This window comes from Sus scrofa, chromosome 7 (genome assembly GCF_000003025.6).
Source record: "Sus scrofa isolate TJ Tabasco breed Duroc chromosome 7, Sscrofa11.1, whole genome shotgun sequence".
In the NCBI taxonomy this organism is placed as follows: Eukaryota; Metazoa; Chordata; class Mammalia; order Artiodactyla; family Suidae; genus Sus; species Sus scrofa.
This window is the reverse complement of record NC_010449.5, coordinates 90,845,583-90,868,806: the sequence shown is the minus strand read 5'-3', so window position 1 is coordinate 90,868,806 and position 23,224 is coordinate 90,845,583. Positions and strand designations below refer to the sequence as shown.

Below are 23,224 nucleotides of genomic sequence, written 5' to 3'. Positions count from 1 at the left end.
CACAGAATGGGAGAAAATGTTTGCAAATGAATCAACTGACAAAGAATTAATCTCCAAAATTTATAAATTTATACCGCTCAATACCAAAAAAACAGTCCCATCAAAAAAAAAAAAAAAAAAAAAAAACAAAACAAAAAAAACCCGCAGATCTAAACAGACAATTTCCAAAGAAGACATATGGATGGCCATAAAACACATGAAAAGATGTTCAACATCACTCATTATTAGAGAAATGCAAATCACAACCACTATGAAGTATCACCTTACACCAGCCAGAACAGCCATCATCCAAGAGTCTACAAACAATAAGTGCAGGAGAGGGTGTGAAGAAAAAGGAACCTTATTACACTGTTGGTGGGAATGTAATTTGGTGCAACCACTGTGGAAAACAGTACGGAGATTCCTCAGAAAACTAAACATAGAAATACCATTTGATCCAGCATTCCCACTCCCGGCATCTACCCAGAGAAAACCATTACTCGAAAAGACACATGTACTCCAATGTTCACTGCGGCACTATTTGCAATAGCCAAGACATGGAAACAACCTAAATGTCCATCAACAGAGAAGCGGATCAAGAAGATGTGGTACATATACACAATGGAATATCACTCAGCCATTAAAAGGAAAGAAATAACGGCATTTTTAGCAACATGGATGGACGTGGAAATTATCGTGCTAAGTGAAGTCAGTCAGACAATGAGACACCAATGTCAAATGTTATCACTTACATGTGGAATCTATAAAAAGGACACAATGAACCTCTTTGCAGAGCAGCTGACTCACAGACTGAAAAACTTAAGGTTTCTAAATGATACAGGTTTTGGGGTGGGAGGAGTACTGAGGCTATGGGATGGACATGCTATAAAATTTGGTTGTGATGATTGCTGTACACCTATAAATGTAATAAAATTCATTAAGTAATGAAAAAAGAAAATAATGATTAAAAAAAGAATAGAAAAAAAAAATACCAGTGGCATTTTCATAGAAGTAGAACAAATAATTTAAAAATTTGTACGGAAACACAAAAGACAAATAGCCAGAATAGGACAAACTTGGAGGCATCATGAGTCCTGATTTTAAACTATAGCACAAAGCTATAGTAATCAAAACAGTATGGTATTGGCACCAACACACACACACACATAGATCAATGGAACACAACAGATATAAACCCACACACTAATGGATAATTAATCTACAACAAAGGAGGCAAGAATATATAATGGAGAAAAGAGTTTCTTCAATGGTGTTGGTAAAACTGGACAATTACCTGTGGAAGAATCAAAGTTTGACTAATTTCTTACACCATATACAAAAATAAACTAAAAACAGATTAAAGACCTAACTGTAATACTTGAAACCATAAAACATCTAAAAGAAAACATGGGCAGTATGCTCTTTTACATTGGTTGTAGCAATGTTTTTTTGGATATATCTCCCCAGATAAGGGAAACAAAAGGAAATCGATCAAATGAAACTACATCAAAATAAAAGGTTTTTGCACAGGGAAGGAAACTATCAACAAAATGAAAAGGCAGGCTACTGAATGGGAGGATATTTGCAAATGATATGCAAATATTGGCAAATGATATGACTAATAAGGGGTTAATATCCAACATATATAATATAGTTCATTCAACTCAATATTAAAAACCTCATTAAAAAATAGGAAGAATACTTGAATAGACGTTTTTCCAAAGAAGAAATTTAGATGGCCATCAGGCACATGAAAAGATGCTCAGCATAACTATTATCAGAGAAATACAAATCAAAACCACAAAGAGATATCACCTCATACTTATCATAATGGCTATCATCAAAAAGACAATGAATAATAAGTGTTGGAAAGGATATGGAGAAAAGGGAACCTTTGTGCATTGTTGGTGGGATGTAAATTGGTGCAGCCACCATGGACAACAGTATGAGGTTACTTAAAAAAATTAAAAATCGAACTACCATATGATATAGCAGTTCCACTTCTGTGTATTTTTCCAGGGCCACACACATAGCATATGGAGGTTCCTTCGGTTGAGGTCGATTTTTTTTAGGGCTGCACACACAGCATATGGAGGTTCCCAGGGTTGGGGTCGATTCAGAGCTGCAGCCTCCGGCCTATACCGCAGCTCACAGCAATGCTGGATCCTTAACACATTGAGCGAAGCCAGGGATTGAACACACATCCTCATGGATCCTAGTTGGGTTCATTAACTGCTGAGCTATGAGGGGAACTCCACAAAGGTACTAATTTAAAAAGATATATGCACCTCTTGTTCAGTGTAGCATTATTCAGAATAGTGAAGAAATGGAAGCAGCTGAAGTGTCCATTGATAGATAAATGGATAAAGAAGAGATGGGATATATAAATATAAAGTATAAATGTATATATAATGGATTACTACCTGGGCACAAAAAAGAATGAAATCTTGCAATTTGTGACAACATGGATGGACTTCAAGAGTATTATGCAAAGTGATATAAGACAGAGAAAGACAAGTGCTGTATGATTTCATTTATATGTGGAATTTAAAAACAAGACAAATGAACAACCATATCAAAACAGAAACAGCATCAGAGATAGAACCAACAGGTATTGCCAGAGGGGAGGGGATGGGGGGGATAAGAAAAATATGTGAGGGTAATTAAGAGGTACCAGTTTACAAAGTAAGTGAGTTACAGGGATGAAATATATGGTATGGGGAATATAGTCAATAATAACATAACATCTTTTATGATGACAGATGGTAACTAGCCTTATTGTGGTAATTACTTTGAAATGTACAGAAATACTGAGTCACTATGTTGTACACTAGGAACTAACACAGTGGAGTAGGTCAAATTACACTTCAACCAACCAACCAACCAACCCATAGAAAAAGAGATCATATTTGTGGTTACCAGAGGCAGGTGATGTGGGGAAGGGGAACTAGATGAAGTAGTAGAATGGTATCAGTTTCTAGTTACAAAACAAATATTAAGGATGTTGGAGTTCCTGTTGTGGCTCAGTGGTTAACGAACTGGACTAGCATCCATGAAGAAGCGGGTTGGATCCCTGGCCTTGCTCAGTGGGTTAAGGATCCGGCGTTGCCATGAGCTGTGTGGTAGGTCACAGACATGGCTCAGATCCTGCATTGCTGTGGCTCTGGTGTAGGCTGGCGGATACAGCTCCAATTTGACGCCTAGTCTGGGAACTTTCATATGCTACAGGTGTGGCCCTAAAAGACAAAAAGACAAAAAAAAAAAAAAAAAGAAAAGAAAAGAAGGGAGTTCCTGTCGTGGCTCAGTGGTCAACAAATCCTACTAGGAACCATGAGGTTGCAGGTTCGATCCCTGGCCTTGCTCAGTGGGTTAAGGATCTGGCGTTGCCAAGAGCTGTGGTGTAGGTTGCAGATGTGGCTCAGATCCCGTGTTGCTGTGGCTCTGGTGTAGGCCGGCGGCTACAGCTCCGATATGACCCCTAGCATGGGAACCTCCATATGCTGCGGGAGTGGCCCCAGAAATGGCAAAAAGACAAAAAAAAAAAATAAAGGATGTAATGTACAATATGATTAATATAATTAACACTGCTATATGTTATATACAAAATTAGTGACTCATCCTGAATTCTCATCACAAGGAAAAAATATTTTTTCTTTTACTTTATTTGAGATGATGGATATTCACTAAACTTATGGTAATCATTTCATGATGTATATAAATCAAATGATTATGCTGTGCATCTTAAACTTATATAATGCTCTATGTCAATTATATCTCAATAAAACTGGAAAAAATTGTATCTGCCTTAATTTATTATAATCCTGACATAATTTTTTTTTGCTTCACTATGAAGTTTACTATAAAAGTCAAAACAAAGTCTTTACCCAAGATGAGATTTTATGGATTCAGACAGAGTATTTAGAATGCAAATGCAGTTTTATTTTAAAATATTTAATATAAACATACAGATGGACTACAGCTGCTAATTAGTTTCCTGTTTCATCTGCTATACCAACTGTGAGCTGTATCATTTTAAGAGTGAAAATGACAGTGAGAAAGTGAGAAAAAATTTTCTAGGATTTGGAGATTAAAGAAAAATGGCAGTTGATCATACTAAAATAACAGAAAAAAGTTAAGGATAAACTAACCATATACTAATTTCTTTAGAGGTTAAGGATAAATTTCTGAACTATTAATATTTTCTGGGCATCCACTTCATGTGTAGGATCAAATTATATATTACACAGAGCCTTCATTTAGTCCTTCTTCAGTCCCACTGGGTTTCCAGACACTATGGAGTCATATAAAGACAGAAGAAGGTAGGGTCACTATCTTTAAGTTTACCAAGTCAGAAAACATGACAAAAATTTAGAAAAAAATGAATAAACAAGTAATGACATTAACACTGATTCAATTTAAATGTATTTATTAAAGTGAAAATACCTATAAAAAGAAATGACGTAAATGTTGAGTAGAACAGAATGATCAGAATTGGTTTGGGATAATTAGGAATGACTTTCTGGACATATTATTATTATTATTTTTGTCTTTTTAGGGCCACACCTGTGGCTAGGGGCTGAATCAGAGATATAGCTGGCACAGCCACAGCAACACAGGATCTGAGCCACATATGCAACATACACCACAGCTCATGGCAATACCAAATCCTTAACCCACTGAGCAAGGGATCGAATCTGCCTCCTTGTGGATACTAGTCTGGTTCATTACCGCTAAGCCTCGATGGGAACTCCCTGGACATCTTATTTTTTATGAGAGTCTGGTCATGTGAGAAAAACATTTCTAAAATTACAGGAAAAGCTAGAGATTAATTCTTGGAAGAATCAGTAACATTCACCATAATAGCAACTCTTGAGGATTAAGAACGGCAAATGTAATAGCCACTAAACAAGTCTGTCATTAAAAATGGAAAGAACCTCTTGTCAATAAACATATGTTTGTTATGGTAAGAAGAATATTTTTGGCAAACCATTAGGAAATTAGAGACCTCTGTTGATAAATGATCAGAAAATAAATCTATTATGACGACTTAAAAATTAAAACTGTACTTTGTTCATTTAATAAAGAGAAGTGGGCAGTTTATAAAGAGGACAAGAATCAATTAAATTCAGATCTAAATTCTGTTTGGTAATTAGAAATCCCTAATTTTAAAACATGAGGTAAGCACTAGGAAACTAGGATATGTTTGGTTCACAAATTGGAAGATATAAGGCACTGGACTTTGCTCAAATAATCACTGTACCGTTACGTCTATCTTGATAATTCCTGCTAAATGTGCCAGTTTTGTAAGAATCCAATTTGCTATCTCAGTGCTTGTTCTCTTCTGTTTCATGCTTTAATGCGAAGAGGCAGCTTCACAAATTGGCAGCAGAACGAACAGGCAATTTAAATCCAAAACATCAATTTATGACAGAGCCAAGCAAGCCCAGCATGATTTGAGTGGGGCAGCCTTCTGTGATGGCAATTTCCAGAAGGGGGAATTCTTTTCTTAATTAAGGGATTTTCTTGGCCCTTGAGGCCTCAAAAGGCAAGGAAGTCCAAGTCAGCAGTTTTGAAGCTACATTACTAGGCTATTTTAAAACTGATATAGAAATATAAGTAGCTTAATAGTTGAACTCATACAGAAATGATATATTCAATCAGTGCTGAACTTTATTTAAAATTTTTTTCCAAAGTCGATTGTGTGTATTTGAATCATAACTGCTGCTTGTTATATTTAAGAGGTAAATGTGTGAGATCCTCTAAGCCTGTGGGAACAGCTCCCCAACTTTTTAAATGAGAAGCTTCTTAAAACCATTTGGAATTCTGCTCTCTTGCCCCACCCACATTCTTCAAAAATATAAAATGAATCACCCTAGGTACAAAGCTTTACATTGAGCATTTTTTTACAATGTGCCTCAGTTACTATTGCAATTTTGTTGTCAGTGCCATATTTTCTGGTCTGTTCCTATGGCTAAAGTTTTTGTATTCACTTTGAAGGGACCCTGTAAGATTTTTTTGACGGCTGCAGAGTTGGAAGTTTCTAGGTTCCATGGAAAGGGAAGGGTATAGAAAAAGATGGTAGGGTTGTCTAAATTAGAAGAGGTACTCCTACTAAGTGCTGTAGACATAAGGCTACCAAGACACACCCTGTCCTGGCCTTAATGGAGGTTATAGTATGTCGAGAAAGAAAACCACCCTGGTTCAATATGAACAGATCCTTTTCCCACCCTGTTTAGGCCACATCAGGAAACTGTGGAAAAGAGAAAAAAAATTCAAAAATATAGAAGCACATATGTGCAGAATGATCAAAATTTTAACCAAGTCTGGCCATAACTGTTGTGGCTGGCACATATAGTACTCTGTCCTTATGTACCTATGTAAACATCCTCGTGTCTTAGACTTCCTCCTCAGTAGAGAAACAACAGCTCCTGCTGCCTAGGTGAACAAAAGGAGGCTAAAAGGCTATTGAACCAGCCAGTGGAAAAAAGAGAACTAGGATATACACTGTCCCATATTCAAGCAGAAATGGGATGGAGCTTTGATGAGTTTATCCCTGTAAACACATATTAAGTTGTGCCAGTTTGAAATATCTAGGTTTGAGTGGCTTCACATTCAGACCATATTTAGTGTTTCCTTCTTTCCTTTCCTGTTACTTCTTGGCATTTATTGAGTAGTTACCATGTGCTGGCAGTGTTCGAAATGCTAAGGATAAAAGCCATGAACAGCCTGTTGCACATGTCCACCTGCAAGCAACTGAGGACAGTAGTTATTTTATTTATTAGTTTACCCCTGCTATTAATACAGCTTTGGATATGGCAGACATTCGACAAATGGTTATAAAATGAATAAAACAAAAATTAAAAAAACTCAAATAATTGTGGGTACATGGCAAGATTTAGTTATAGAAATCTTCATCAATTACTCACAATTGAGAAAGATGAGGGATAATCAACTGAGAAAAGGGATTGTATAAATAAATCAAATTACATTTCTTATTAGAGAATAATATGTAGGCATGAAAGTGTCATAGCAGAGTACTGTGTATGATATGGACAGATGTTTATTATATATTGAGTAAAAAATAGGTTAAACTAAGAGTATAATTTCTTTGTTTTCTTACACATATCTACATATACATAGGCTGTATACATGCACAGAATTAAAGAATGGAAGAAAAGTAATACTGGGTAATGGGATTACATGTTAATTTATTTCAAAAAGCTATATTTTCTGAATTTTCTTCAATGAATGTTATTTGTTCTAAGATTTAAAAAGTCACATTAAAAATGTATACCTGAGGAGTTCCCGTTGTGGCTCAGAGGTAAGAAGCCTGACTAGTATCCATGAGGTCGTGGGTTCGATTCTTGGCCTTGCTCAGTGGGTTAAGGATCTGGTGTTGCCATGAGCTGTAGTGTAGTTCACAGTCGTGGCTCATATCTGGCATTGCTGTGCCTGTGGTGTAGGCCAGCAGTTGCACCTCCTGATTTGATCTCTAGCTTGGTAATTCCCATATGCCGTGGGAGTGGCTCTAAAAAAAAAAAAATGTGTACCTAGGAGTTCCTGTCATGGCTCAGTGGTTAATGAATCTGACTAGGAACCATGAGGTTGCGGGTTCGATCCCTGGCCTTCCTCAGTGGGTTAAGGATCCGGCGTTGCCATGAGCTGTGGTGTAGTTTGCAGATGTGGCTCAGATCCTGTGTTGCTGTGGCTCTAGCGTAGGCTGGTGGCTACAGCTCCGATTCGACCCCTAGCCTGGGAACCCATATGCCGTGGGAGCGGTCCAAGAAATGTCAAAAAAGACAAAAAAAAAAAAAATGTGTACCTGCAAAGGTGGGAATTTCCAAGATGGTACAGTAGGACCACTGAGTTCACTTCCCCTCACAGCCACAAAAATATTATGACTCTTTACAGAACAACTATCAATGAAAAATACCAGAACCTACCAGAAAAATATTCTACAACTAAAGATATAAAGAAGGAACCACATCAAAATGGGTAGGAGGGGTGGAGTCATCATACAGTCAACACCCATATCCCTGAGTGAGTGATGCACAATTGGGAGAATAATTCAAATTGCAGAGGTATCCCCTCAAGGATTGAGGAGTCTGAGTCTTACATCAAGCTCCCTAGTCTGGGGATCCTGCACCAGGCACATGAGCCCCCAAAATGTTTGGCTTTGTAAGTCAGCAGGGCTTACTTTCAGGAGACCCAGAGGGCTGTGGGAAATAGAGCCTCCACTCTTAAGGGGCACACACAAAATCTCACATGTTCAGAGACCCAGAGAGAAGCGGCAATTTGAAAGGATCCTGGGAAAAACCTACCTGTTGATCTTGGAGAGTCTCCTGGAGAGGCAGGAGACAACTGGAGCTCACCCTGGGGATGCAGACATTGGCAACAGCTATTTGGAGGAGCTCATTCTGCCACGTGGACACTGGTGCTAGCAAATGCCATTTTGGAATCCTCCCTCTAGCTTATAGCCCCAATACCCAGACCCACCTTTGCCCACCAGCCTATAGTCACTAGAACTGGGATGCCTCAGGTCAAGCATCTAACCAGGTTAGAACACAGCCCCAATCACCAGGATATAGGCTGCCTTAAGACCCCCTCACCCCACAGCTGCCCCTGGAGAAGGTTTTTCTCAACAGAGGGCCCAGGACCTGACCCCATATACCAGTGTACAGGCACTATGCCAAGACTCTCCAGAAGCCTGCAGCCAGAGACCCTGGGACCCAGTTTCATCCAGAAGTGGGCAGGAACCAGGTTAAGAATGCCCTGGGCCCTGCCCCTGCCCACCAGTGATCCTGCTCTAGTCCTTGGGGCAGTCTCACCCAACAGTAGGCACCCTGGCTGAGACTATTGAGCCCAGGAGAGCTGCAGACCCATGGTCCACTGTTGCAGGACCCAGTCTACCCATCAGCAGACCGCTACCAGCCCTGGGATCAGCTGGGATCCTGCACTGCCCACCAGCAGGCCAACACTAGCTTTGGGATACCCTGGATCCCACAGCTGGCTGAGTCAGGAAACATTCCCACCAACCAGTGGTCTGACGTCAGCTCTGGGACCCACGGACCCTGCAGCTAAACCCCAGACTCTGGCTCTGCCTGCCAATAGCCAGCACTAGTCTCAGGACTTGGCTTTACCCATTGGTAGGTGGGTACCAGCCTCAGGATCTCCTGGACTTCACCTACCAGTGAGACAGCATTAGCCCTGGGCACCCTGGAGTTCTGCAGCTAGGTATCTCATGACCCAGCCCTACTAACCAGTAGCCAGCAGCTTGTGCACAAGGTGGGGCTTGATAACAACCCAGACTAGGGGCTAGAAGATTAAATTTAGGAAGACTGAAATCATATCAAGCATCTTTTTCAAACACAAGGGTATGAGACTAGAAGTCACCTACAGGAAAAAAACCTACCAAAAACATAAACTTGTGAAGGCTAAACAATATGCTACTAAACAATCAATGAATCACTGAAGAAATCAAAGAGGAAATAAAAAAAATCCAGCAACAAATAAAAATGACAACACAGCAATCCAAAACCAGTGGGATGTAAACAAATGGGAACTAATCAAACTTATAAGATTTTGCACAGCAAAGGAAACCATAAAAAAAAAACAAACCCAAAAAGACAACCTACAGAATGGGAGAAGATAGTTGCAAACGATGCAACTGACAAGGGCTTAATCTTCAAAATATACAAACAATTCATACAACCCAATAACAACAACAACAACAACAAACAACTTAATTGAAAGTGGGCAGGAGTTCCCATCATGGCTCAGTGGTTAATGAATCCGACTAGGAGCCATGAGGTTGTGGGTTCGATCCCTGGCCTTGCTCAGTGGGTAAACGATCTGGCGTTGTCGTGAGCTGTGGTGGCTCAGGTCCTGCGTTGCTGTGGCCCTGGTGTAGGCTGGCAGCTACAGCTTCAATTAGACCCCCAGCCTGGGAACCTCCATATGCTGAGAAGCGGCCCTAGAAAAGGCAAAAAGACTAAATAAATAAATAAATAAAAAGAAAAGTGGGCAGAAGACCTAAACAGACATTTCTCCAAAGAAGCTATATAGATGGCCAGTAGGCACATGAAAAAATGCTCAACATAACTAATTTTTAGAGAAATACAAATCAAAAGTACAATGACCTTACCCTGGTCAGAATGATCATCATTAAGAAATCTACAAATAATAAGTGCTGAAGAGGGTGTGGAGAAAAGGGAACCCTCCTACACTGTTGGTGGAGATGTAAATTGGTACAGCCATTGTGGAAAACAGTATGAAGGTACCTTAGAAAACTAAATATAAAACTATCATATGATCCAGCAATCTCACTTGTGGGCATATATCCAGACAAAACTACAACTCAAAAAGATATATGCAGCTATATGTTCATAGCAGCACTATTCACAACAGCCAAGACATGGAAGCAACCTAAATGTCCATTGATAAATGAAAGGATTAAGATAATGTGGTACATATACATAATAGAATACTACTCAGCCATAAAAAGAATGAAGTAACGTTATTTGCAGCAACATGGATGCAACTAGAGATTCTCATACTAAGTGAAGTAAGTCAGAAAGACAAATACCATATATTTCACTTTTATGTGGAATCTAAAATATGGCATAAAAGAACCTAGCTATAAAATATAAACAGATTCACAGACATAGAGAACAGACTTGTGGTTGCCAAGGGGGAGGGGGCATGGAGTGGGATGAACTTGGATTTCGGTGTTGGTAGATATAAACTATTACATTTAGAATGGATAAGCATTGAGGTCCTACTGTATAGCACAGGGAAGTATATCTAATCTCTTGGGATAGAACATGATGGAGGAAAATGAGAAGTTCCCTGGTGGCTCAGTGGGTTAAGGATACAGAGTTTTCACTGCTGTGGCTCAGGTTGCTGCAGGTTTGATTCCTGGCCTGGGAACTTATGCACGCTGTGAGTGTGCCTTTTTTTTTTTTTTAAAAAAGACCACAAGTAACAAATGTTGGCAAGGACGTGGAGAAAAGGGAACCCTTGTACACTGTTGTGGGAATATAAATTGGTGCAGTCACTGTGGAAAACAGTACGAAGGTTTTTCACAAACCTAAAAAACAGAACTATCATATGACTCAGAAATTCCACTCGTAGGTATATATCCAAAGAAAACAAACATTAATTCAAAGAGATGTATGTACTCCAATGATCATGGCAGTATTATTCATAATAGTCAAGATATGGAAGCAACCAAAGTCCATCAACAGGTGAATGAATAAAGACGATGTGGTATATATAGAGAATGAATACCACTTGGCCATAAAAAGAAATGAAATTTTTCCATTTGCAACAATATGGATGGATCTGGAGGGTATTATGCTTAATGAAATAAGTCAGACAAAGGAAGATTAATACCCAATGTTATCACTTATACGTGTAATCTAAAAAATAAAACAAATTAGTAAATATAACAAAACAGAAACAGACCTGTAGATATAGAGAACAAACTAGTGGTTATCAATGAGGAGAGGGAAGGGAAAGGAACAAGATGGGGTAGAGGATTAAGAGTACAAGCTGCTATGTACAAAATAAACAAGTTACAAGGATATACTGTCTAGCATAGGGAATATAGTCTTTTTTGTGTTGTTTTGTTTTTTTTAGGGCAGTACCCATGGCAAATGGTGGTTCCCAGGCTAGGGGCTGAATTGGAGCTGTAGCCTCTGGCCTATGCCACAGCCACAGCAACACGGGATCCGAGCCACATCTGCAACCTACACCACAGTTCGTGGCAACGCTGGATCTTTAACCCACTGACTGAGGCCAGGGATTGAACCTGCATCCTCACGGATACTAGTCGGGTTTGTTACCGCTGAGCCACGACAGGAACTCCAAGCCAATATTTTTTAATAACTTTAAATGCAGAATAATCTATAAAAATTTAGACTATGTTGCACACCTGAAACTAATATAATGTTGTAAATAAACTATACCTCAATAGAAATAAAATAATAAGAGAATAAATAAAAAAGGAGAAAAGAAAATGTATACTTAAGAATATCTAGAACAGGGCGTTCCCGTCGTGGCTCAGTGGTTAACGAATCCGACTAGGAACCATGAGGTTGCGGGTTTGATCCCTGGCCTTGCTCAGTGGGTTAAGGATCTGGTGTTGCTGTGAGCTGTGGTGTAGGTTGCAGATGCGGCTCGGATCCTGTGTTGCTGTGGCTCTGGTGTAGGCCAGTGGCTATAGCTCCGATTCAACCCCTAGCCTGGGAACCTCCACATGCGGCCCAAGAAATGGCAAAAAAAAACAAAAACAAAACAAAACAAAACAAACAGAAAACGAATATCTAGAACAGTGGTCCAAGAAGTTCATAATAGAACTGGACCAGGAACAGAAGATATGCTCATGTTATACCCAATTTAAAATGTTTCAAAAAAAAAAAAAAAAAAAAAAGACCCCTAGCCTGGGAACCTCCATATGCCACGGGTGCAGCCCTAAAAAACAAAAATAAATAAATAAATAAAATGTTTCAATGTTTTACTAATAATTATAATTCTTTATACAACATTAAAAGATACTATGCAGTTAGTACTAAGCTGACTGCTTCATGAGAGTCTTATTTTGAACAGGTAGTTTCTAGCTCATAGATTATATTCCCAAAGTGACATTGGTTGTTTGGAACCTGGAACACATTCTTATGGCTCCAGGAGTTGGGGAGGAAAGATAAAAGAATAGCTTATTGAAGGAAAGGGCTTCTCTCTTTATAGAGGGGAGAGTTGTCTATTTTACAGTGAATAAGAAGCTTTATTAGGGGTCCAGAGAGTAAACCTGAGCTACTGCAATAAATCCTCATGACCTCCCATTTTGGTGTCTCCCAAAGACCTACGTAGCTTTAGCAACTTAAGTCCTTATAATTCATTCATACACACGGTCAATTCAAATTTAAAATTTTCTCTCGGCTTTTGAAATATTCAGTTATCATTTACTTAGGAGTTTTATTCATTAAAATAGATATAGCATATTTAGTTTATTGACCTTAATATTAATAAATTTAGATGCTAGGCCCAGTTAAGAGGGCAGCATGTAGAGCAAAAGGAGAAAGACTTTGGAGTTAGATAGGCCTATGTTGGTCTCCTTGCCTTTTACTATTGTATGACGCTGAGCAGTTTTTTTTTTTTTTGAGCTTTAGTATTATTATCAACAAATGGATAAAAGACATTTATCTAGCTCTGTTATTTCATGAGGCCTACGTAAGATAAGTGAAAGAATGTAGTATAATGCTATATATAAAAAACAGGTAGTAAGTAAAGATTAGTGTCTCTTCCCAGGTAAAAACTGACACGTTTGGAGTGAGGAGGCTGGAGAAAACGGATGTAGGTTGGGTGGGGAGGAAAGAGAGGAAGTGGAATAATATTGAAAACTTCTGGGCAAAAGACCTGAATAGACTGTTCTCCAAAGAAGATATACAGATGGCCAACAAATACATGAAAAAATGCTCAACATCGCTGATTATAAGAGAAATGCAAATCAAAACTACCATGAGATACCACCTCACACCAGTCAGAATGGCCATCATTAATAAATCCACAAATAACAAGTGCTGGAGGGGCTGTGGAGAAAAGGGAACCCTCCTGCACTGTTGGTGGGAATGTAAACTGGTACAGCCACTATGGAGAACAGTTTGGAGATACCTTAGAAATCTATATATAGAACTTCCATATGACCCCGTAATCCCACTCTTGGGCATCTATCCGGACAAAGCTCTACTTAAAAGAGACATGTGCACCTGCATGTTCATTGCAGCACTATTCACAATAGCCAGGACATGGAAACAACCCAAATGTCCATCGACAGATGATTGGATTCGGAAGCTGTGGTATATATACACAATGGAATACTACTCAGCCATAAAAAAGAATGCCATTTGCAGCAACATGGATGGAACTAGAGACTCTCATACTGAGTGAAATGAGCCAGAAAGACAAAGACAAATACCACATGATATCCCTTATAACAGCACAAATGAACCTTTCCACAGAAAAGAAAATCATGGACTTGGAGAAGAGACTTGTGGTTGCCTGATGGGAGGGGGAGGGAGTGGGAGGGATCGGGAGCTTGGGCTTATCAGACACAACTTAGAATAGATTTACAAGGAGATCCTGCTGAATAGCATTGAGAACTTTGTCTAGATACTCATGTTGCAACAGAAGAAAGGCTGGGGGAAAAATGTAATTGTAATGTATACATGTAAGGATAACCTGACCCCCTTGCTGTACAGTGGGAAAATAAAAAAAAATTAAAAAAAAAGAAAACTTCTTTGTAATTATTACTAATGACTATCTTATTCATCTTTGTGGCACGAAAGACTGAGACAATGTCTGAAAGAGCATAACCTTTCATAAAAGTTGAAGTATTAGAGTATGCTTATCCATATATGATAAAAACCCAATTCTTCCACAAGTATACAATTTGCACCTTAGAAACATCATATTGGTAGCAGACCAGATGGTGAGTTTGAAGGACAGCAAGACAAGGCAAGGAGACCAGTTAAGAGGCTGGTCTCATATGTCTAAGCAAAAAGTAACTGGAGCCCCAAACTAAGCCAGGATGGTACGCACGAAGAGATAGGAATACCGAAGTACTGATGAAGAAAATTATACATAATACAGAGGTGACTGAGAGCCATAAGTTTTCTATTCAGGTTTCTTCTGGCTTGGGTGACTGGGTGGCTGGTGGTGGCAGTCACTGAGCTAGAAGGAAATGGAACAAAATGGTAGTGGGAGGGGCAGTGAGAGAGGAGGTGGGGGATAATAAATTTAGTTTTGGACATGTTGAGTTTGCTGTGTCTATTGAACTTAAAAGAAGATATACCTATTAAGTAGGTAGATCTAGGAATGGAGCTCAAGACAGAGATAAGATTTGGGAGTCATTAGCAGAAAGATTGAGAAGGAAAGAAAGCCAAGAGTGAGCCATGGTGACACTTACATTTGGGAATGAGCATAAGAAAAGAAGCTACTATAAACCAGAAAAGGATAAACTACAAATGGAGAACGAAGAAGTGGAAATGGAGTACTGCTAGAGAAGGAAGTAAAATTATGGTAGAGAGATCCAATAGCTGGGCCTTGCAAGCTTATTATTTCTGTTTATAGACACATACAATTTCAACAAGGCTTTGTATTCCAGATGAAGACGAATCAACATTGACACTCTTCTGTTCTTTGTAATGTCTTTCCATTTAATCTCTTTCCTTTAACTTCTACTTCCAAATTTGAGCATAAACTCTGGAACTTTCTGAAACATTTATTACTAGGCTGTAATTTACAGTGCATTTCTAGTACATGTAACTTTAAGGACAATCTATATCTATTTCAGTTTTGTATCTTCAATAGCCTTCGGCTGAAAATTCATAGCAGATACTTGTACTACATTCTTGTTACTTCTACAGACCAGCGGCTTGGTATCCTAGAGAGCTTGTTAGAAATGCAAAATCTTGGAGTTTGTGGCATGGTAGGTTAAGGATCTAGTGTTGTCACTGCAGTGGCTTGGGTCACTGCTGTGGCTTAGATTTGAACCTTGGCCCAGGAACTTCCATATGCTATGAGTGCAGGAAAGAAAGAAAGAAAGAGAGAGAGAGAGAGAGGGAGGGAGGGAGGGAGAGAAAGAGGGAGGGAGAAGAGGGAGGGAGGAGGGGAGAGGGGAGAGAGAGAGAGAGAGAGAGAGAGAGACACAGACAGACAGACAGACACGGAGGAAGACAAAATCTTGGCCCACTCTAGATTTTCTGAATTAAAATCTGTCTTTTTTATTTTTATTTTTTGGCTGTGCCCCTGGCACGTAGCACTTCCCAAGCCAGGGCGTGAACCTAAGCCACAGCAGTGACAATGCTGGATCCTTAACTGCTAGGCCACTAAAGAACTCGCAGAATTTGCATGTTTAACAAGATGTCCAGGTGATTCACATAGGTATATAAGTAATACTTCCTGACTGACTAACTGAACAATGAATAAATGAATTGTACTGTTGTTCTTAATTCTAATAGTTCTCCAACTTTAGTCCATGTGATACACCTTGGTCAAATTGTCTTTCCAAAATTATGGTTTATTGTGCTGATTCTGGTTTTAAAAAAAGCTACAAATTTAACCAAATTAGATATTTCTGCCTTTTAAAATCTGGCCTCAAATTTCTATCAAATTTATATGTATTATCCTGATACCTGAATCTCCTACTCTAAAGGGTCTGGCATAACCTAAATAAGGCTGTTCATTTCTATTTCTCTATTTTTGTTCATTCCACATTTCCTACTTGGTTAATATACTCTTTTTCTAACTATACACAATCTAGTCATCCTCCCTGTTCTAGCTAAAACTGCACCTTATATAAAACTCTCTGATCACTCCAGCCCATAATGATGCCTCTCTTTTGGCATATTTATATTTGTTATTTTGTCTTCATAACGATAGCAGAGAATCGTGGATTGTTAATTTTAAGAAACTTAGACTGCATTTCCGCCTGTCACCAGCTTGAGTAATGCTGGGCAAGTTTAATTAAATCTCTGGGTTTAAAAATTTGTCTTTTCCATTCAGAAAAAGGTGCTCAACGTTCTAATCATCAGAGAAATGCAAATCAAAACCACCATGAGATTATCACTTCATACCAGTCCAAATGACTATTATCAAAAAATACCACAAGTAACAAATGTTGGTGAGGATGTGGAGAAAAGGGAGCCCTTGTACACTGTTGGTGGGAATGTAAACTGGTGTAGCCACTGTGAAAAACAGTATGGGTGGTTCTCAAAAAACGAAAAATAGAACTACCATATGAACCAGCAATTCCACTTCTGGGTATACATCTAAAAAAACCTTGCAACCACTAATTTGATAAGATATATGTAGCCCACTGTTCATAGCAGCATTATTTATAATTGCCAAGATACGGAAGCACCCTGAATGTCGATCAACAGATGGATGGATAAAGAAGATGTGGTATGTGTCTGTGCATATGTGTGTGTGCACGCACACTTAACCCATTAAGTGAGGCCAGGGATTGAACCTGCATCCTCATGGATACTAGTCAGGTTTGTTATCACTGAGCCACAATGGAAACTCCTATAAAAATTTAGAATCACTATGTTGTATACCTTAAACTAATATAATACTGTAAATTATACCTTCATAAATTATTTTTTCTATTATTTTTGTTTTTTTAGGGCCACACTTGTGGCATATGTAAGTTCCCAGGCTAGAGATTGAATCAGAAATACAACTGCTGGTTTACACCACAGCCACAGCAACATGGGATCCGAGCTGCATCTGCAAACTACACCACAACTCACTGCAACACTGGATCCTTAACTCACTGAGTGAGGCCAGGGATTGAACCCAAGTCCTCATGGATGCTAGTTGGGCTCTTTAACTGCTGAGCCACAACAGGAACTCCAAAAAATAAATGTTTTAAAAATACAGTCAATGCTAAGGTATCTGATGCATTCCTCTCATAATCTTCACTGTATCCTCTTTTTAAGTTAACAAACATACCTAGGAGCCTAGTACCACTGCCGACCTCAATGACTCCTAGCTGTATGGTCTGTGTGTGCATGTGTGTGTGTGTGTGAATGGTGTGTCTGTGTGTGTTTTTGGCTCCTCCTGTGGCATGCAGAAGTTCCCAGGTCAGGTCACCATAGTAGTGACCTGAGCCACTGCAATGAGTACACCAGATCCTTAACCTACTAAACCACCAGGGAACTCCTATACCTTTTTTTTAAATAAAATGGGTAGGAAACCAAGTCAAAATCCATCCCAATTCAATCCAAATAAGTTATAGGGTTTTAGCCTTCCTTTTTTATTTTTATTTTTTGTCTTTTTGCTATTTCTTGGGCCGCTCCCGCGGCATATGGAGATTCCCAGGCTAGGGGTCCAATTGGAGCTGTAGCCACCAGCCTACGCCAGAGCCACAGCAACGCGGGATCCGAGCCGCATCTGCAACCTACACCACAGCTCAAGGCAATGCCGGATCATTAACCCACTGAGCAAGGGCAGGGACCGAACCCACAACCTCATGGTTCCTAGTTGGATTCCTTAACCACTGCGCCATGACGGGAACTCCCTAGCCTTCCATTTTAAACTTGATTGTTAAAATTATGGTAGGTAATAAGAATAAGAGCTGAGAAGTAGAATCACACAGAATTTAAACTCAGACTGAAATCTTTTAAAAATGTTAGAATAGCACTCTACTCCCTACTCTTATCTACTGTAGCTGATTGTTGACATTCTTGAGCTATTTCTCCCCTGGCTTTTAAGATAGGGTAGTTTCTTTCCTGGCTTTAAAGACAGGGTAGTTTCTCTCATGACCCTGCTTGTTTCCTTGGAGAGCTTCACACAGAGGCTTCTGTGTAACATTTGCTTTCAGTAGCAAATGGCTATACAGGAAAGAGAAGAATGAAGAGGGACGCAATCTTCACAGAATATCAATAGGCTGCAGATTAAATGTACCTTGTTTCCTTTGCTAAATTCCCAGCACATATTTCCATTTGAACAGTTATAAATTCTTTCCTCCCACATTCCACCTCTGCATTTTAAAGCGTTTACTCTGGGACTCCTCAACACGACATTCTAAGACTGAGAAAGTTTAGATTTACATCAATTTTGTTTTTAAAAAGTTGTTCTCAGTTTTAGTGTAAGATACTTGATCCAAGAAAAGGATATACACTAAAGATCTGTATATTCTCAGAATTGCCTATATCTTGCTTACAGTTTTGTTGTTCTTTATATTCTATTTTCCAGGTACATTTTGAAGTTCTATGTCATATCAACATTAATTATTAGGGAATGTCTATAACAAATCAACAGTTGGCCCCAGATAACCAAATATTAGCATGTCAACATAGAAACTTCTCAATGGTGGTTTGACCTTTATAATGTAATGCCAAGTATATCATTACCTTTTAAAAATATATATATGTGTAAAAGTTCAATATTAGGAGGATAAAATGAACAGAATTATAGTCTAGAATAGCTTAAGATAAAAGTGATACATAGAAACAAAAAGTACCTTTTAACTTGTAATAGTTTTAGAATTCATTAATGTACTTGGAGGCAGAGTCAGAGCCAGTGGTGGGTGGGAAACAAATACTAAATCTGGTGAGTTTGTTTCCTAGCGTTTCAGGCCTGTTCTGAGATGTTAGAACTCTTGGGTTCAGCCTCTCTCTTCTCAGAAATTAATTTTTGTCTTTTTAAAAGGTGTATCTGCATCAAGATAATTTTTAGATGCTTGAAATTTATATGAAAGGACAGGTTACTGGTAAGGTCCAAAGTCAACATGCTCCTCCCCTTTTTTTTCCTCAGTGGGTTCTTTCCGTCCCTTCCCAGGGCTAGGGAGTCTGGGTCAGGGTAATGATACTAAGTAAACTGTAGCACTGGCTTCATCAGCACAGGTTCCAAGTTGGTTGGTTACTTATCTATAGATTTATCTAGCACTAAACTTTCAGGTAAATACAAACAGTGAAGATTTTTAAAAAGTGATGTTTGAAAATGTGTCTATCAGCCTCTCCTTCAGTGTCCTCAAAGAATTAAAGAAATCAGGAGGAAAGAAGGGAGCTTTAAAAGGTGAGATTAACATAAAAGTGACTACCTCTCAGGTTACTGGCAAGGTGCTGTGCCCCAGGTCTGGACTGTGCTGTGTCCAGTTTGATCCTAAACCGGGGTACACAGGTGACTGAGCATACCTTGTGAAGTGTTAGGGCAGAGCCTCTTCAAAAGCATAGTTGAGTCCTGGGAAAGCACTTATCTTAAGGGAAGAAGGATCCAGGCATAATGAGCTTTGCTCAGTGACCGGGTGGTGATTAAGATAGAAAGGGGGCAGTTAGGGGTGACAGATACATCATGTTACTCAGATTTGTCCCCTACCATTGTCTCCAGCAGGCTGACATTTGAGTATTACTAAAGGCAAGCACATCTCTGGTGAACTGGAAGTGTGCCTGGTGAGCAGCAGCACTGCATGGAAGTGGGATGCTCAGAAAGAGCAGACTTGTTTTTAATCACATGTGAGACACAGTTAGAGATTCACAGAAATACTTGGGGAATTTAGCAGACGGCTGAGTTAATTTAGTAAGTGGGGTAATATGCTCTCAAAGATGGGCAATTATAGTCAATGTGTCTCCCTTTGTACCTAACAAGTGGGTGAATTCTGGAGAAACTCAGATTATATAAGGACACAAAAATCAGTATAAAAGTCCTAGAAAAAAATTGTACTTAAACTTTAAAGAATCAGTTAGTACGAATTTTGACATTTCCCTCTTACTCTTCCACCCATGTCTTCTGAGTTTTTCTTAAAACAAGTAAAAGTGTGAATAGGAACCACACCTGTAGCAGAACAAAATATTTCTCCTGTTGTAAAAGGCATTCCAAGAAAATGTCTATCACCCAAGGACAAAGATAGCACCACAATTCTTTGGTTTCTGAAGAATGAAATGAGTGAAAATTTATGGTATTAAATTCTCTGTTTAGCAACAATCCTACCTCATCAGTATTCTCAAAATTTGTATTTTTACAATAACAACTTCAAAGTAAAATCTAATACTTACTTGTCTCCCACAATTCCCAAGTTGATTGTGGGGTAACCATGTTCCTGAATTGTTGCTAAGAGGGTTGAACGATTGCTGTCTCGAATCTTTCCTGGTAAGAGGTCATCTTCAGGATTTAGTAGCTATGAAGTAGAAAACAAACAAACACCACAAATTATTTTCTTAGGATAACACTGCCCATTGTTAATGGAAAAAAACCAAAGTTTAACATACCTACCACCTACAATGGTATCTTGCATGTAGAATATATAAGCTCAAAGGATCTTTGATAAAAACTGAAAGTATAGGAACATGAGAAAACATTCCTTCAGAATTTAAAAAAAAAATGCAGAAATTTAAGTGGTAGGCCAAATATCACACCAAAATTTGGTTACAATTTGACAAAATAGTGCTCTGGATCCTGGCCTTCCCACTAGTTTATTAGGTCAAACTAAAAAAAAAAAAAAAAAAAAAAAAAATTGCTTTTTCCCTCTCAATATTATTTTCCTATTTGTCTTTCACTGAAACATCTGAGGTAGAGACTTTGTGACATAATATTCTCAGGTCTGAAGAGAAGGATCATTTACCTCTTCTTTCCAGCTTTTTGATTTCTTTTCTGAAGTGGGTTCAATAGCACCAACGAAGTTAAACTTATTTGAAGGAGAGGAAGCCAGGTATTTTGTCTCTATTAGCAAACTTAAACAAGTAATACTTAACCACACATACCCACAATTCCATGACTTTGAATTGAATGACCCGTTAGAGATTTAATATCTACTCTTACATGTCAATGAAGAAAATTATAAGAAGGTTATTTTACATTAGGATGCTCCAATGAGGTAGTATGGTACAGTGGAAAGAGTTTCAGATAAGGCTCAAGTTGCCCAAACACATTATGCCATAATTTTCTCATTTATTATATATGGTAATAAAAACTACCTTGAAAGGTAGTTGTTAGGATTAATTGAGATAATGAACACTCAATTAACATATGTATATACAGAATAAATGCAATTCTCTGTCCTTTATATGATTGAAAGAGCACCTATTTCCCCCCAATTGTTCTCTTATTTTTTACTCTTAGATGCTAGTGCAGATGGAATTAGTTTATAATATGAACATTTAATAGGTTATAAAATACATAAGAGTAGGGGATCCTTAACACACATAGACATACACAACATGCAAGTTTATAAAATTTTGAGATGGACTCTGAATTCATAAATATTACAAAATGAAAAAAAAGGCACATCTTTGAAATGAGAAAATCTGGAATATTATTTTAGGAAGTTGAAGGTAGGCCTGCACATTTTAGATCCTTAGGCTGTTAATATGGCTAACACCTGGGGCTTCATACCTCAGTTTTGCCAAACAATAAGCTTAAGCCCCCTCAGTCTTCCTTCTGACTCATTAGTGATACCATGTGGTGGAAGCTTGGTTTCATGTTGGAAAAGTAGTAGCTTTGCGATCAGCCATTCCTTTAAAATATCTGGAGAAAAATTTTGATCATCTTATTCACTGTCACCTGGGAGACTTCCCTTTAAACACTGCACTAATCTTTTTTTTTTTTTTTTTTTTTTTTTTTGGTCTTTTTAAGGCTGTACCCGCAGCATGCACTAATCTAACTTAGATGCCATGTGACATGCAACCCACTTTCATCCTTAGTCACTGGCAGGGCTTGGAAAATTGCTATTTAAGTACTAATATACATTAATTTTCTGATCTTAATTAACACAGTTATTGAAGTTATTATACTTTTATAAAGGCCAAGGCTTGCAGCTCTTAAACTCCATTAGTCAGACATGTTGCTTCAGAAAGAACACTGAGTTGGTTATATAATTTTTTTTTCCCCACAAAAGGTATTGACTACCAACCAAGCAAGATGTCCCCAAATCAGGGTGTTTTCTTTGCCATTCATGTTACTCTGTGTTATTTTGCTGCACACATTTTCAGAAATAATAGGACAATTAGAGATCACTAGAGAACCAGTGGTTTGTCTATAAAATGACATAATGAAATAATTGCTAGTTAAGTGAGGGTGTTGGATTTATCATGCATTTAAAGTATTTTCAAAGAAATCATACAAAATTGAATGGAAGATTACAAGGCTGCATATACTAGAATAAATTCACAATATTTTTCTTTAAAGTGGAATCTTATTCTCCAGCCTCTTGTACTTCTGGTCATCTCTGGAATGATGCGTGGAACTTATTACAGTTAAAACACAAAAGAAGGAACTTACTACAGTTAAAACACAAAATAAAAGATACAATACAAAGTAAAACAAAATATAACCCATTATCTTCATACCTTGTTACTTCTACCACATAGGAAGTTTCAAGTTCCTGTTTCTGTTAATTGTGCCACTGTATTTCCAGCTTTCAAAGATTTAACTTTTATTTTTTTCTTTGTAGTCCATGATCTTCCCAAAGTTTAAAATCCTTAAGAATATCCTAGTCCATTGCCTTGACTCTACGTTTTCATTCACTCTCTTATCAACTTCCTGACCCCCTCAATTTCAGGCATTCAATATAGCTGAATTTCTGCAAAAGCCTTATAACTGGTTATCTTGCTGACAAACTCTCTCCTTTTGAGAAAATAAAACAGAAACATCAACTTGCAAAACTGTACTATTACCTGCGTAACAGGTAAACTGTACCAGTTTGATATGTAACTCAAATTATCTTAAGTCAAATTGTTATACAACA

The 23,224-nt window shown here is 38.3% G+C and overlaps 1 protein-coding gene across 22 annotated transcripts in view; it reads right to left on the bottom strand.

Moving 5' to 3' along the window:
* The window catches only part of GPHN (gephyrin), a 567,900-nt gene that overhangs the window by 44,819 nt on the left and 499,857 nt on the right, over nucleotides 1–23,224 (bottom strand). For all 22 annotated transcript variants that reach the window (XM_021098013.1, XM_021098018.1, XM_021098005.1 and 19 more), the window contains 1 exon segment: nucleotides 20,538–20,659. In XM_021098013.1, coding sequence (XP_020953672.1) covers nucleotides 20,538–20,659 — 122 coding nt within the window.